The 16,458-nt window shown below is 45.1% G+C and overlaps 1 protein-coding gene across 1 annotated transcript in view; it reads right to left on the reverse strand.

The window, feature by feature from the left end:
* Positions 1 to 4,302: 4,302 nt before the first annotated feature.
* The window catches only part of LOC119177855 (acidic mammalian chitinase), a 126,110-nt gene continuing 113,954 nt past the window's right edge, over positions 4,303 to 16,458 (reverse strand). Inside the window, exons 11-12 of the mRNA XM_075887389.1 lie at positions 8,017 to 8,146; positions 4,303 to 5,141 (exon numbers count right to left, since the gene is read on the reverse strand). Of these exons, the coding sequence (XP_075743504.1) occupies positions 8,088 to 8,146 (59 nt within the window). The 3' untranslated portion in view covers positions 4,303 to 5,141; positions 8,017 to 8,087. The remainder of the gene's footprint in view (positions 5,142 to 8,016; positions 8,147 to 16,458) is intronic.

The following is a 16,458-nucleotide window of genomic DNA, read 5'->3' on the forward strand; positions in this document are numbered from 1 at the left end:
GAATATGTTTCTGCACAAATGTGTACATACAACGACAGTAGTAACATTGGCGGATCGGTTCATATGTTTTTAGTGCACCGGCGTATGCATGTTGCAGTTCAGCATGAAAATATTTGCAGATATGAGACCACGCGCATATGACTGGGTATGACTAGCAGCCATTTACGACCCGCCACTTGATAGTTGAGACGGTATAGCAGGCCATCCCGTATGGCGAAACGCGTTGCTTGGCGGCGAAGAGCACGCGGGTAACTCGAAGTTGATGTGTGTGAGAGCATATTCAAGAGCGAAACAATCGAAGGGTCCTTCTGCTGTTCAGATGACATGTCTGTGACGCTGACGGCTGAGAGGCGAAGTCGAGGGCGAGATTTCCGATTCACCAGATTTCGCAAGGGATCGTGAAGGCGCATATGCGTCACAGTGCTTTCGACCCAATCAGTAGATGCCGCGAATGTCGAATTCCTGGAGGCGTAGTGCCGAACGCCCGAGGTGACCAGAAGGATTTTTCAGTGAAGCCAATGAACAGAGTGCCTGATGATCAGTTACCACATCAAAATTTTGGTCGTACAAATAGGGGACCACTTGTTTAACGCCCACACAATCGCGAGGCACTCTTCTTCAGTAACAGAATAGTTGGCTTCTACCTTAGTGAGAACATGGCTGGCGCATGTGACACCATAGTCCGTAAAACCTGGTTTGCGTTGCACGAGTACTGCGCAAAGGCCGACGCCACTTGCATCCGTGTGTACTTCGGTCGGCGCAGTAGAGTCGTAATGGCGCAGTACGGGTGGTAAGGCAAGGAGTTGGCACAGTGTTACGAAGAATTCGTCACAGGCTGCTGTCGAATTCGAAAGAGCTGCAGGGCTAACAAGGAGTTTGGTGAGCGGAGCGGTAATGGAAGCAAAATTCCGGGCAAGCCAATGACACTAGGAGCGCAGGCCCACAAAGCTCTGTGCTTCTTCAACTGTACTCGGCTTAGGAAATTCAGCAACAGCACAAAGTTTTTCAAGGTGGGGAAGAATTTCAGCTTTGGAGACGACATTACCAAGTAGGCTGAGTTGTTGAGCCCCGAAGTGGCATTTCTTCTGATTAGCTGTAGCCTGGCGTCGCTAGGGCACTGTAGAATTGTACGCAGATGAGTGAGATGTGAAGTGAAATCGGGTGAGAGGATCACAGCGTCGTCAAAATAGCACGAGCATATGTTTCATATTAGACAACGTAAGATGCTGCCCATCATTCACTGGTAGGTGGCGAGCGCATTGCGGCGTTCGAAGGGCATTACGGTAAATTCATAGAGAGCCATACGGTGTGATGAACGCTGTTTTCGAGGCAATCAGATTCAGCCATTGAGACCTGCCAATCATTTGAGCAGAAGTCAAGCGAGGAAAAGATATCTGCACCTAGGAGACATTCGAGAGCGTCATCTATGCATGGAGGAGGGTAAACATCTTTCCTCGTAATGTTGTTTAGGCGCCTGTAGTCTACGCAGAACCGGATAAAACCATCTTTTTTTGTCGAGTACAACTGGGGATGACCAAGGACTACAAGAAGGCTTGATGAGTACGTGCTGTAGCATGGCATCCACTTGTTCTGTAATTATGCAACGATCCGCCGGCGACACATGATAGGGGCGCTGACGCAAAGGAGTACTCTTCCCCGTGTCGATTGTGAGAACAATGGGGTTCATTCTTCCTAGCACCGCTTAGAAAAATTCAAACGAACACCTGAAATTGTGCAACAGGGTAAGATACTGCTCTCGTTGAGCCGGGGACAAATGGCTGCCAGTAAAACGGTGAAAGGCATCAGAAGACACGCTGTCTGAGGCAAGGTAAGGAACCAACGCGTTCAGCTCTATATTCGGCTTGGTGTCGAAGAAATCGGCAGGCGCGATAATACCTTCATTGATAGGCCTAATACGGCCAAGCGTCTCGTTGCGGTGCAAACTGAGGGGGCAAGAGTTGGAATCGGTAATAAATATTCCCGTATTGTCTAGACAAAACGCTGGAACGGCGAATGGCAGCGATGTGTGGTGGCGGCTACGGAAGATGTCAGATGGCGTAAGCAGGACAGCAGGTCAGAAAGTGAAGCACAGTAGGCAGGTAAAAACTCGGCGCTGAAAGGAGGAATGTCAATGTTCGTTGCGTCGACAGAGTTAACCACACTAGATACGGCCACATCAACCAAAATACAGCCGCATCAACCATTTTATCACGAAACGATAAAAAGCTCCACTTGAGCGCGAGCGCAGTACATGAGAACGTGATGACGTGATAAGAAATCCCATCCTAGGATGACATCGTGGGAACATGAAGCAAACACGTGAAATTCAATGGTGTACAACACGTCTAGAATGATCACTTTTGCTGTACATGCCTGAATGGGCTCAATAAGTAGGGCGCTCGCAGTGCTAAGGTAAATCAAGTGCGAAAGCATCGTCAGTTTATGAAAAGAGTGGCCGAGTCTTTGACTTATCACAGAAAACACGGCACCAGTATCGATGAGTTCAAGTGTTGGTACGCCTTCGACGATAACATCAATAAGAGTGGCGGGGAACAGGGGAGGACCTAAAAGATTAGACGATGACGCAGCTCTTGTCTCCGGAACTGCGGCAGTTATTTTTCCCACTTGCTGAACGAGAAGGCAAAAGGGCGCTCGTAAACTTTAGGTGGCACATAAGGTGCGAAGTACGGAGGCCGAAATGAGTTGTCAGAGTATTTTGGTGCCTCCGAGTTCACTACGAAGCGCCGGCGACTTGGCGTGACGTGACCTAGAATTTCGCAAAAGTAGCAGATGCGCCTGTTGTCAGAAGTGCGTCAGGGACTTCCGGAGTACTGCTGTGTAGCTGGAAACGGCGCGGTGGACGGACGCACAGGTTGTGGGGTATACAATTGTTGATGACGTGGTGGCATTGCCATGATGGCCGCAAAGTCATTGGCACCGTGACAGGTGTTGGTGGAGGGGCAGACGTCGGCGATGGCAACGGCTCAGAAACCTCCTCTTGAATAGCCTGTCTGATGGTTGGAGTGAGGCGGTTCTTTTGTACTTCAGAGGTCGGCAGTTACTAGAGACACGAAAGCTGTCGTGCGACCTCTTCGCGTTGATATTCTCTTATCTCCACCAGCAGGATACTGTCACCACCGACGGCCAGGACAGCGAGAGAGTCGTCTCCTGCCGTCGACCGCCGAACTGATGCACGTTGTTTGCGAAGTTCTTTCAAGCTCTGGCACAAGGTCACAAGTTCTCACATGGTACTTGGACCCTTCGCCGGCAACATTTGAAAGGCATGATCGTCTAGTCTTTCAAGATATGCCTGATCTTGTCTGGCGATCTTGTCGGTCATATCGTGGTTAAAGCACCGGCATAGATTGATGACACCTTCAATGCTCCTTGTGAAGCTTTCGCTCTGCCTTTGCTCGTAGGCGCTGTTCAGCACGGAGCTTGTGCACTGCGAGGCGAATAAACACATCTGCAAGGATGGTCTTGATAGTGGCCAAATTAGAAAATTCAGCATGGTTGTTTGTGAACCACGGGCTAGCGACGTCTTTGAGGTAAAATGGGACATACTCTAATTTCGAGGCGTCGTCCCACTTGTTGGCGGCTCTAACCTTTCCAAACAGATGCAGCCAGTCTTCCACATCAAGGTCCTCGGTGCCGCTGAAGATGGGAGGATCCCGTTGGCGCAGGGTGGCAGGCACGATGACCAGTTGAGATTGGGCCGTGATTTACTAGGTGGCGCCTTGCTCGGTGGCCTGATCAGGCATTCTTGATTTGATGCAGCAGGCAGCTTCCGGCTTCGAAGTTCCAGATTTGCGAGCCCAACACCCCCCCTCCTTTTCAAGGGAGTTTAATAGGGATGCCACGCAGTAAGGAGATAGCCTGTACGGAAAAAATACTCGAATAATAGAGCGTCAACAGTTCGTGCTCACGCTCGCGCTTCGCTCTAAGAGATGGTCGCACCGGTTATTGCCTTGCGAAATCACCACTACAGAGTGCTGAAGAACAGACACGTTTTGTGATACCATGAAGTAGTTGACAGAAATAAACTACTTGTGGGGTTTATTAGATGAAAAATGTCATTGACAACATAGAGGAATACTATAGCATCAGTGATAGTCTGACAAGTAATATAATTATGCTTAACAAAACGGAGAACTATTAGGTGGTTAAGGCCTAAGCGCGTACATCGAGCCTTGATGATCATTTGGTCAAACGCTTCTCTGACAGCGTATTCAGCCATTAATAAAGTAAATACACAGTGCACTATTTTGGTGAGCAAGTTTATTGCCAGTGTAGTCATAAACAGACCGAAAACCAGGCAGAGAGAAAATTTAGCATCTGACTTGGAAATTTCAGAGGAGAGTTATTATTAGGGTTCGCAGAACATAATAGTTTACGGATCTTAAACACCTTCTTCAGAAAACTGGACAGCCGGAAGAGCACGTGGCCAAGTCGCAATGTGGAAACTGAATGTTAAATAGACTTCATTCTGTGTGCCCACCTAGGCATTGTACAAGATATAGAAGTAGTTGGCAAGATCCGATGCAGACACCGTGGAACGGTAATAGCTGGTATTCACCTTGATATAAAAAGCAAATGCATCAACTGACACGCAAAAAAAAACAATTATTGAGCTAGCAATGAGAGGAAAAGTGCAAGAGTTCAGTATTCCTTCACAATAAATTGATGTCTTTAACGAGGTAACCGATGTTAACGTTGAGACAATGAAATATAGTGTTGCTATATAGTATTATCAAAGAGTGTACAATGGAATTGGGAGGTACAATCACTAGATAGGGCACTTGAAAACAATTTCAGGAGAAAAAAGTAACTTAAAAAGTAACCAGGAAAGCCTGCAAATCAACCCACAATGTTGTGTTGGTCGTGCATAACCGCTCGAACGTCATAAACTTTGCTTGCCACTACAAGAGTACTTTCATAAATCCATCATTCGATAGAGCTTTTCTCGCCTTTACCTATAGTAAGGTGTGAGATTCTTAACCGTCGATTTTATTTTGATGGCCCCCGCTCGTAGTCTTCCAGTCGCAGCGTATCGTGAATCCAGTTGTACGAGCCAGCGTTTCACTTCTGGCGCCTCAAGTCTTCCAGTTACTCCTGCCAGTGGTCAATGGCTGTAAAGGTCTCTGCATTAGACAACAAAGTGCGCGTACATTGCAACGTAGTCTAAAGGCTTGCGACACTCATAATCAGTTTGCTTCGAGGTGCTCCTAAAGCTCCGACGGTGCGAGAGTCGAACTAAGCGCGGAAGACAACGGTAGAGTGCTTGTCGTCTGCTTCTCCGAAAACTACAAGTGGTCGATACGAATTTCAAAATATTCAACATCTAAGATATTGATCTAAGATAAACAGTTCTGAATTACCTTTTTATAATTATCTACCAGTTTTAAAGTGTTTTTATTGAACTATGTTCCATGTTTTTGTTTATTGTGCTTTCAACAAGCTCGGCCAGGGGCGCAGATAAAAGGAAAATCGCAATTTCTCGGGCAGATTGCAATATTCTTGATCCCTACCACGCCAGATTGTGAATAAAAGTGACCGTGTGGCTGCACCTATTCCAAGTTGTAGTTAATTCGGATCGACACTGATCGCGATAAAAAGTGCCCGTGTGACATTGGTATAACCCTCAAGACGAAGGCATATAACAACTGCATCATGCTGGTACTTACCTACGGAGCAAAAACCTGGAAGCTTTCAAAAAGGGTTCAGCCTGGGCTGAAGACGACGCACCGAGTGATAGAAAAAGGAATGGTTGGTGTAATTAAGAGACAAGAATCGAGCAGAGTGGGTCAGAGAACAAACCGACGTTCAGGATTCCATAGTTCAACTCAAGAAAAAATGGACATGGGCCGGGCACATAGCACGTAGACAGGATAACGCCGAGTCACTGAGGGTAACTGACTGCATTATCAGAGAAGGCAAACACCCGAAGGGGAGACAGAAATTTAGGTGGGTCGATGAGATTCAAGAGTTCGCAGCTATAACGTGGACGCAGAAAGAACAAGACCGGTTTGACTGGCTCGTCATGGGAGGTGCCTTTGCCCTGCTATGTGCGTAGTCAGGCTGATCATGATGATCGTGACATTTACATATCACTAATTGCCACCAGTCTATAAAATGACAAAATATACAACCTTTAACTAAGAAGTAAATGATGATGAAGGGGGGGAGCGAAGCATCTCTCCATTCGTCACTTCGTTAGTCCGTTAATTTGTCACTGCGTTATCCTTTCTGTCTGTCTGTGCGTCTAACCCCCGCTTTACACTTTAACTATAAGAATACCCTACCACCATCTAGTGATGTTGTATACAGTTTTACTGGCAGAGTAATAGTCTTGAGCCGGCTTTTGCTCAGGCCGAACGCTCTGCCTTTTATTGCGATTGCAATTATATGGATAGTCGCGGCTAGTTTTTGCCGCTGTCGACGCCACTGCCATCATTCATCTATATGTATGTGTATGTAAATATATATATACGGGGTACTTTGTGCTAGCCTTGTCTTTTTGCGGAGCGAAAATCGCCTTTCTTGCTGATGTTGTCTGCGTACGCGCTTATCTCGTGAGCGAACAAATAGGGGGTGAGAGGGGGGAAGCTTATGGTTTCCGTGCTATCGCGGCAACGATCAGCTCGCGCCTTGTGCCTCCACAGGTGGCAGGAGCTTTTGGGGCCTGTGATCTGAACACAAAGAAAAAGGGCGCAAAAGTGTACCTGGAGCGGCCGTAATCTCTTAGGGTGCGTTTATAGTAGACAGACAGAACACCAATTTTCGTCAGATGACTTTCTGTCGAAGTCTCTTTTGTCTTGTCGTCGTCATATTTACTCTACAACAACACGAACAGTCCACCGAGAGTCTCTGAAAAGCTCCGTCCGTGCCTTGTCGTGCTCACAGCCTTGCATTGGCAGATTCTGTAGTCCCATTGAAGGCACACGCAGCAACAACGACTAAATTAGCACACCTGCGCCTCATTTTCAGCCATGCTCGCGGTTCTGCCGTTGTCCCTCTCCGGATACGCGGTACAGCCCGCCCCTAACCCACGGCTTGGAGGGACCAGGGCGGAAATACACCAAACGGGAGCAAACAGAAGACTTTCGTGGGATGCGCAAGATGCCTATTTAGACGGCGTAGAAGCCTCGGAGAGGGCATTGCTATCTCCTTCATGGTCATTTGAAGCCGCCGATCTCCCGACGACACACCGATAATAGGTCTGCCGATGCGTTTTGCTGTTGTTTTTGGTCTGTGATTATGTTACACTACGAGGACATATAGTCTTTCGAGGCCTCGCTGTCATCGTAGGCCTAGTGCCACCATGGCGTCCGGTGACTTCATCGGCACCGACTCGTCAGCCGATGATCTACGTGTCCCTCGTGTCGTGTCGCTCTAGTTTAAGCGCGCCTCTACATCAGCCGTTTTAGAGTTACGTGAAATCAAATGCTAACCTTCCTTCGTGAAACATTCGATTATATTGCTATTGTATTCATATCCTCGCCATTCTGAAAAAAAAACTTACATTTCTGTGAATAAATCCGTCTTTCTCTCTACATATAGACACACAACATCATCTAGTGAGCATTTGTTAAACCAGAGCAGGCTACATACTATGTTCTATTGACGGAGCAGAGAACAACCCACACCGCAAGGAGCTTCGTCCTTGAAGAAGAATAGTTAACCCAGCCGCCAGATGACAAGTGGAGCGTACACTACCTTCCCTGCAAGCTGTAGGGAACTGATAACGGGCATGTAGAGAAGAAGAGAAAGAAACTATCTAGCAAGCAAGCGGGCACCACGTTAGGGTAAGCTGCATTGTGGCACAGTTTCCTGATCACATTAGTGCATGGAAACATCCTTATCTACATGAGCGGTTTCAGGCTCTGCATCACTAGTGCCTCATCGAAAAATTTTTCGCTCATAATGATTGCTAGTTGAGCTGGCAATCCCATCCATGCATGCTTCACCCTTAAAAAAAACTACATTTTGCAAAGGTAGCACACGATAACCGCATACCTCGTGTCACCTCCAACCCAAAGTGAGCCTAAAAGCATCCATAGTACTATACGACGGTGATTATGCTCCCTCTACATCAATGGCACGTCCCAGTGGTGTCTCGATGGTGTCGCAGCATCAGACACAAAACCTGAAATGTATCCAGTAACATTGTTGAAATACTTTGGTCCCCTCTATCATCGTTATACAGAGTAGCATGCCAATGGTATACAGACATCAGCAAAAATATGTGCACTTCTAAAAAAAACAGAACCTCCCTTAGACATATTGGGACTATGAAGGAATGACCTCAGCTGCTCCTTCAAGTTTACTTTTATAGTGAAAGCTGCTGTCAGGTCAAAACGACTGTGGCAGGGCGTTAGATCACACGAAGAGCCTATTTTGGCACCGTGTTGATACGCCGTCACCAAAAATGGTGTCCACAATCATTAAAACGAGAAGTAAAAAAAAACGAGATACTAGAAAATTTTTTCAGAAAGACGTGAAATTTCAACCCTAGCCCAATGCATGGCCGTCGAGTATTTCATGATAGAGCGTCACTGGTGCTTTAAACTCTTTCGCAAGAACATTATATGCAGGTTTCATGCACAGGCAAGAAACCTTGTTAACATATGTAATATGCCGTCGTAGAAGCGTGATATCACATTGAATTTTTGTGTACATGTATGCCAACATAATCATGTATATTAGAGCAAATGTCATCACTGTAACGTAGTGATGTTAGTCGTGAAATATAGATGTGCCGAAGTGTATGTGCCCTGTTACTGGAATGGTATGAAGCCTTTGTGTTCTGTACATGCTGTAAATAAACTTTTTCTAAACGAAGCCTGAAGAGACAACTAGGCGTCACAAAACGACAATCGCGCAATGACTGAGGCGTTGAATATATGTCTTCAGCGTCATCAGCCGCAAGCAGCACCAAGAAAGTGGACGCAATTCGTCATCCATCTGTAGGACTGATCTGGATCGTCTGCTGTATGTCAAATGATCACATCGCTGGTTTCCTTCCCTCTTTAGAAAGGTTTCGGTGGTTTACGGCGTAGTAGGTACCTTACAAGTGGTACTTTATCATTTACTTATTTATTTCCTCAAGCCCGTCTTGTTATTAGCTAGTTATATTTTCCTCAAAACCGTCTAGAACGGGCTATGGAAACGCTTGCTCTTCCAGCTTTCGCTGTGACTACGCTACGTGTTCCGTGCAAGGTTAGCGAATTTTAATGCGATGGCGTTAACGAGCTCACTTCGCAAAAATTACGGCGTTGGTATTGGCGTGATTGATTGTGAGTGAAAAAGTATCATCTGATGCGTGATCAGAAGTAGAGAAAGATGAAAATGTAAATTATAACGAAAATTTTTGGCTCCGAATGAGGATCGAACCCAGATCGTTTCCGAAGCAATAAGGTGCACTACCACAAAGCCACGCTTTTAACATACACAGCTAAAATATCTTCCTCTGCTTGTACATGCAGTGAATAACGTTCAATCTTTACAACAACACACGTCCTCTTTGCAGGCCTTGGAATAGATCTTGTAATATTGAAGCATTATTGCGTAATACAAGCGATCGGGCATGAGAAAATTTGATAAAAACAGCTACCGTTCGCGAAAGATGCACACGCCACTGAGCGTATTACCTTAATTTCACGTAATAGGTGCATAGCGATTTCGAAATGGTTACCCCCGCGTAATTGCTCGTGGTTGAATGCACATGTTATCCATTTCACAGGATCCAGCCGTATGCGAAAGCTTGACTGACACAAGCCGCTTTCAACTTCATTGGTCACATTGTAGTAATCCGCCATCAACCACTCATGTAACATCATACAATGTAGAGTATGCAATAAGTGACTGAAGTATACACTAGAGGCAGGATAGCGCTGTAGCGCTCAACTCTTAAAGGCGAGGCTTAAGGACACTTCAATTTGTAAGCGCAGCTCATAAATATACAGATAATACCCTCTTCCTACTGGTCACATATTTTCGTGCTGTATTCTTGTGAAACAAGCAAGACCTAATAAGACTTTGGGGCACCAAGGCATAAAATATCCTGCCCTGCCATGGTGGTCTAGCGGCCAAGGTACTCGGCTGCTGATCCGCAGGTCGCGGGTTCGAATCCCGGCTGTGGCGGCTGCATTTCCGATGGAGGCAGAAATGTTGTAGGCCCGTGTGCTCAGATTTGGGTGCACGTTAAAGAACCCCAGGTGGTCGAAATTTCCGGAGCCCTCCACTACTGCGTCTCTCATAACCATGTGGTGGCTTTGGGACGTTCAACACCACATGTCAAATAATCAATCATAAAATATTCATCCTGAAGACTATCCTGATCAACTTGCGCAGTTTAAAGCACACCAGACAGGCCCTGTGTAAAAAAAAGACTGGTGCTTCATCATCAATCAATGGTCACGTCACTTCCGGGAACACGCCAGCAAAATCCTGCGGGTTCACGCCCCCGCCACCATAGTATCAGGTAGATCCGCCCCCCCTCGTCTTGCGTGACGACCAGTGAGAAAGCTTGTCCAAAGATCACAAGAAAACACGGGTAAGCTTATAAAAGGAAAAAAAACAAAAAATTCACAGCTTTTCTAAGGAGTGAATGATGACGAGTGCAGAGAATCATCCATCTGTCCGTCCGCGCGTACGTGCTTCTGTTCGTCTGTCAATGCGTCTAACCGGCCGCCCCCCCTCCGGGCTTCCATCCATTCGTTACTTCCTGCTACCATCCGTTCATCCGTGCGTCTGTCCGTGCATTTGTCCATGCTTCCGTCTGTCCGCCCATCTTTGTTTCCGTGCATCCGTTTGTTTTTCCTTTCATCCGTGCATACACATGTGAATGCAGGGCACGTATCGCGTAAGTAGGATAACGGCTGGTCATTAGGGGAACTGACTTCATTACAAGAGAAGGAAGATGTGCAGGAGAAAGCCGGAAAACTAGTTAGCCGATGAGATTAACAAACGTGCTGACAGTATCAAAAAACACAGCACCGGGTTGTTTGCCAGAACATGAAGCGGCCTTTGCCCTATGATGGGTGTAGTCAGGCTGATGGTGATTATGATGCTGATGATGATCTATTTATTGAGCTGTGTTTTATCATCAGGATCCGGTGTCAGTACTGTGTTATGTTATATAGCCACATGTTTCCTAGCATGTGCCCTCTCTCTATTTTTCTACGAAGGGATGCTCATTGGGTGCCTCTGTACGAACTATAGCCTGATGGCGGGGAAGGACACGCCCGGACAGGCTAGGACGACAGAAAACGCTTGAGAAAAGCTTACAAAAAGTTGGCTATCCTTTAAAAAAGTTACCTGATTATCTTCAAATAATGTGGACAAATGGCCAGTAAGTACGCTAAAATGAAAGTTTAGTGTAGCCAAAATGTAGCAATAGGGCCAACTCAATGTTTTCGTCGCCAGACTTGATCAGAAAGCGACCAATTTCGTGCAAAGAAATCACCATAGTCAACGCTGCGCCTGACCACATTCTAGGACATCACCCAACAATGCTAAGACTAACCAGACACAAATACATGCCACCACACTCAAAATTAGGAAAAATACAGTCCGTAACTAGGAAAATACTAAAAAAATGCCGCCATATCCACGAAGTGAATGATGATGAGTGGGCGAAGCTCCGGAGGTAAACCTGGTAAATCACGAATCCTCTGTACATTTTGCCCACTCGATTTTATTACATCGCTCCCCCTAGCGTACGTCGCCGCACTAAATAGAACGATTGCCTTCAACCAATGACACGCGCCATATGTGACATCATTCCTATTTTATAAAATCTCGCGTCTTTCATCAACTACAAGTACCGCTTTCTAGTTTATAACATCTTGCATTTTTTCATCATCAGCTACAAGTACCACCATCTAGTAAACACTACAAGAACTAAACGAGAGGTGGCTACATACAGGAGACGGTACCGCCATCTAGTGAACACTGCAAGAACTAAACTAGAGGTGGCTACATACAGGGGATGGTACCGCCATCTAGTGAACACTGCAAGAACTACACTAGAGGTGGCTACATACAGGGGACGCACAGCCCACGCCCTAAGGAGTTTCGCTCCTAAAATGCACGCTTACCCAGCCCGGCGATCCTATGCTTCTGTTATATGAACCTATGCCCAAATTACACGTGCAAAGCGTGCGGGACAGAGCTACACTGCGACACAGTAGTTAGGAATGCACCGCGAAAGGTAATATCTTTGCTGCCACTCAATTTGCGACGCACGGCAGACAGGGACAAAGTGCGAGCTCGTTCGGCACAGCTGCTGTTGTTGCTGTGGATCGCCTTCGTTGGCGTCACTGCCGCAGAGAAGTGGTACCCACCATCGACCAGGTGGCTGACCAACTGTGCGCCGTGGGGCAACCCGCAGCAACACCCCAGCCCAGGTAGTTTAGTCGGGTAGCCACCTGAGCCACCTCCACCACTACATTTATAACGAAGTTTTGGGTGGGACAAAAATTAATCGCCCCCGGTCTCGCGAGAACGGAAAGTGCCATAAGGTTATTCACTCACTCGTAACGATACCGTAGGAGTCCAAATAGTGCACTAAAATGGATACATTGCTCAGAATGTTTTAAGAACACAAACTTGGAGCACCGATTTCAGTACCTCATTTTTCTGGCATATAGTGGCCCCATAAGTATCGAGGCTAACATGGCTTCCACATTTATTTTAACTATTTTATGCGGTTGTTCACACAAAAATAAAATAAAAACAGAAGAATGAATAAATGTTTCTACAAGACGACCTTATATTGCCTTTAGCTGCTAATTTCTCGAGCGATATATCGGAAATAGTTGGGGAACAGCTAATTAACAGCTTAAGGGTATAGCCTGAAATTCAAAGTTTTGTTTATATTCATGAGTTGTTCAATATTCTTCTAATTCATTTCAAGTTAATGGTAATAAAAGAGAAGAGACCATTTACGAAAGAGCACCCCCATGATCCTTAAAACCATATACGAATTTATACATCACTTCAATTGCCGCAGACTTGTTTTGCGGGGACTTTATTACAGAATTGTGAAGAATTCGAAGTGAGTGTTTCCTTACTGAAGGCCGCTAGCTGCTCGATGAAAACCATAAACATCCCATTTGATGGGTGGACTACGTAACTACCTGTTTTTCTTTAAAATCTCAGCAGCTATAAGTGCTGCAAACACCGCACGCTTCATGCCGTTTGAAGTTTCAGTTTCGGTTTATGGAGCGTAATAGGGTAGGTGGTTACATAAAGGGATAGGTATACGGGAACAGGTACCTTTGTGTGAATACTGCAATGGAACCTCTTGTTATAAAGTACATAAAGAAAATAAAAACAGAAGCAGTATCGCATACTAGAAGCCAAAATATGCATACAAATTATTAAAAGAGGCATTATAACAGGCAGTATGCAACAACATAGAGAATATTGGACATTGAAATACTCAGAAAAATGAATTCAAGAAGAAAAAGTAATGAAGGCGAAACGAAGTAATTGCTGGGAGTGTACACAAATCAGTATTTCAGAAGAAAAAGAAAGTAATGGAACTGAATAAAGAGGACATGAGAACGTATGAAAAAAAAAGGCACAGACATTAACTACACATACGTCAGAAGTTTAAAGAAGGCTTCAGGTATAGGCGAACTGAATGTTTAAAGGCACCTAATGAGGATGAGGTTTTAGTCTCAAAAGGCAGAGTGCTCCTTACCTTGATAATAGGGAAGCTCCCTGTTTTCAGTCCATAATTTGTGTGCGCCTTGGACAGTAAGATATTGTTTTGAAAGGATAAACGCGTATTACTAGAGGAAGCTGTAATTTTATTACCTACAATATACAAAAGATTCAGATTATGTACCAGGCGGTAGGCAATTACAGCTAAGATAGGGACGATGATATTTGCAATAGGAAGAATACTTAGGTAAAGAAAAGAATGGAGGTGAATGAACGTGATGACCACTGGGCGTTATTAGGCGGAGAGTTTGTTTTTGAATATTCGCTAATGGGCTTACGCAAGTTTTATATGTAAGTCCCCATGATTCAATAGAGTAGTTTAAATGACTATGAAGCAAGGCAAAATAGAGAGCATGCAGATAGTGTAGGGAGCAGAAAAATTTGGCGGACCCCAAGCCGAACACGATCATATGCGGTCTTCTTTTAGGGGCGAAGCTTCTTGAGGCGTGGGTCTGTTCATCCCTTATATGTACGTAGCCACCGGTAGGCGTACAGGCGGATGGACGTACGAACAGACAGATAGACAGGTGGATGGACGGACGCACGGACGGACGCATGGACAGACGGACGGACGCATGGATGGACGCATGTATGGTCGCTCGGACGGACGGACGCATGGATGGACGCACGTATGGTCGCTCGGACGGGCTGATGGACGCTTCGCCCGACTCATCATCATTCACTCCGTGGATATGCTGTAATTTTTTTATTAAATCAATATGATAATTAAAGTTAAAAAACAATCAAGTTCTACACTGAGAAATGTGAATTTGTCAGATGGAAATATTTCGTAGTTATTAACATACACCGGGAGGGCGTATCTCGCTTTTTCGACCGAGAACTTAAAATAACAAACTTTGGCTTATAAGGATTAATAACGAGCTTGTTGTAAAGGCACGAATTAATGACGCTCTGGAGATCACTATTTAGCTGGGAGGTTAGGGCAGGAATGGAGTCATGAGCACTAAATATGGTGGCGCCGTCTGCGTGAAGCAAAGATTGTTTATGGGTGATAAGCAGTCTGTCAGGTCATTTATGTAAATAATGAATAGAAGAGGACCTAGTATGGATCCTTGTAGAACCTTTGCAGTGGTAGTTTTAGAGCCCGAAAGCACGCCTCAAATGAATACAACTTGTCTATGGATCAGTAAATAGCTAGAAGTGAATTTTCGTGGCGGACCAGTTATACGACAAGAAGAAAGCTCGTTCAAAAGTGTAACGTGATCGAAAAAAATCAAAGGCTTGACTAAAATGAACAAACACTGATCCATGGATTTAGGCGTCATCAATGGTGTTTTTGATATTTTTAGATGGAGAAACTAGTGCTAGCTTGGTGCTACTTGCTCCCCGATGATCCGTAAAACCGTGAATTCTCGTGGCAAACCAGTTATACCATAAGAAAAAAGCTCGTTCAAAAGAGTAACTTTATCGACAGAATCAAAGGCTTGACTAAAATCAACAAAGACTGATCCATAGATTTAGGCGTCATCAATGGTGTTTCTGATATTTTTTGGTGGAGCAACCACTGCTAGCTTGGTGCTAGTTGCTCTGTGATGATCCATAAAACCATATACAATCAGAGTGTGATGATAGAAGCTTGATTTGCAGGCAATGACGTGATGAAATTCTGTGTGCCAGCGTGCGACAGCATACTTGACAGTCATAGTTTAGCGTTAACGCGATAATGGTGGTCACGGAACTAGCGTTACCGTGTTGCGAATGTTCGATGCTGACAGCACCTTTCAGTGTAGCTAAATATTGTGTACGTGCCGAAACTGTGACTATGGCGCGATCTATTGGAACGATATATGGCGCCGTAGTCACAACTAAAAGGTCAGGCGCTGAAAAACGTATGAGGAAAGTGAAGGGAGAATGCTTGCCTAAATTATGACATACAGCAAATATAAAACTTTTGTAGGAATAATAAACGTAAATAAGTATGAAGCGTGCAACAAAAGTAAAAAAATTATAGGTTGCAGATGTGTTTACACTGATCTTCTACTCATAGGGCTAGGAATGCCCAAAATTGGAAGATATCTGAAGAACTTCGCAAAGTTATCCGTAATACCCGGTCGTGGAAGCTGTCAGACGGCAAGCGAACCTATTTGAAACACTGATCTGCATCGAAAGAACTGAACAATTCAACGGCAAAGTAAAGTTCAGTTCTAATCGGGCGTTCCAAACAGCTACCATGTTTTACGTACCATACCTAAACCATGCCAGCATGGTAACGCGACATCTTAAAAATTGCGCACACTCTTTAAAAAAAGGTAGTAGCACATGCCACGTTTGGGGTAGTAATGGTTTGTCACATAGTTTACAACCCTGCTAGCATATGTGCAGTTAGTAACGGTGAATGCGGTAGCAGTTACTACCTTTGCTGTTACTAGCAGCATTTAGTTACGGTTACTATCCTAGCCATTTGCAACCATAGATATTAACTTTAACGGTTTTAGAGAAAAAGTAGTAACTAATAACATTGTGTCCGTTTGCCCATATCACTTTTCCATTGCTAGTACTGGTCAGTACTCAATACTAATAACTCAATACTAAAGAACTTAGGGTAATCTTCAGTAGCGTGTCAAAAACGCATAGGCCTAACAAGTTTACCACGTTACAACACCAAGTGGCTACCGGAGAATATATAGCCCCTATTGTGCAGATGTATGTCTAGTACAAGTGCGTGCTTGTGTTTCAGGATGAATAATTAAAAAGGCCAACCTA

The sequence above is a fragment of the Rhipicephalus microplus genome, chromosome 1 (assembly GCF_043290135.1).
Source record: "Rhipicephalus microplus isolate Deutch F79 chromosome 1, USDA_Rmic, whole genome shotgun sequence".
Taxonomy (NCBI): Eukaryota; Metazoa; Arthropoda; class Arachnida; order Ixodida; family Ixodidae; genus Rhipicephalus; species Rhipicephalus microplus.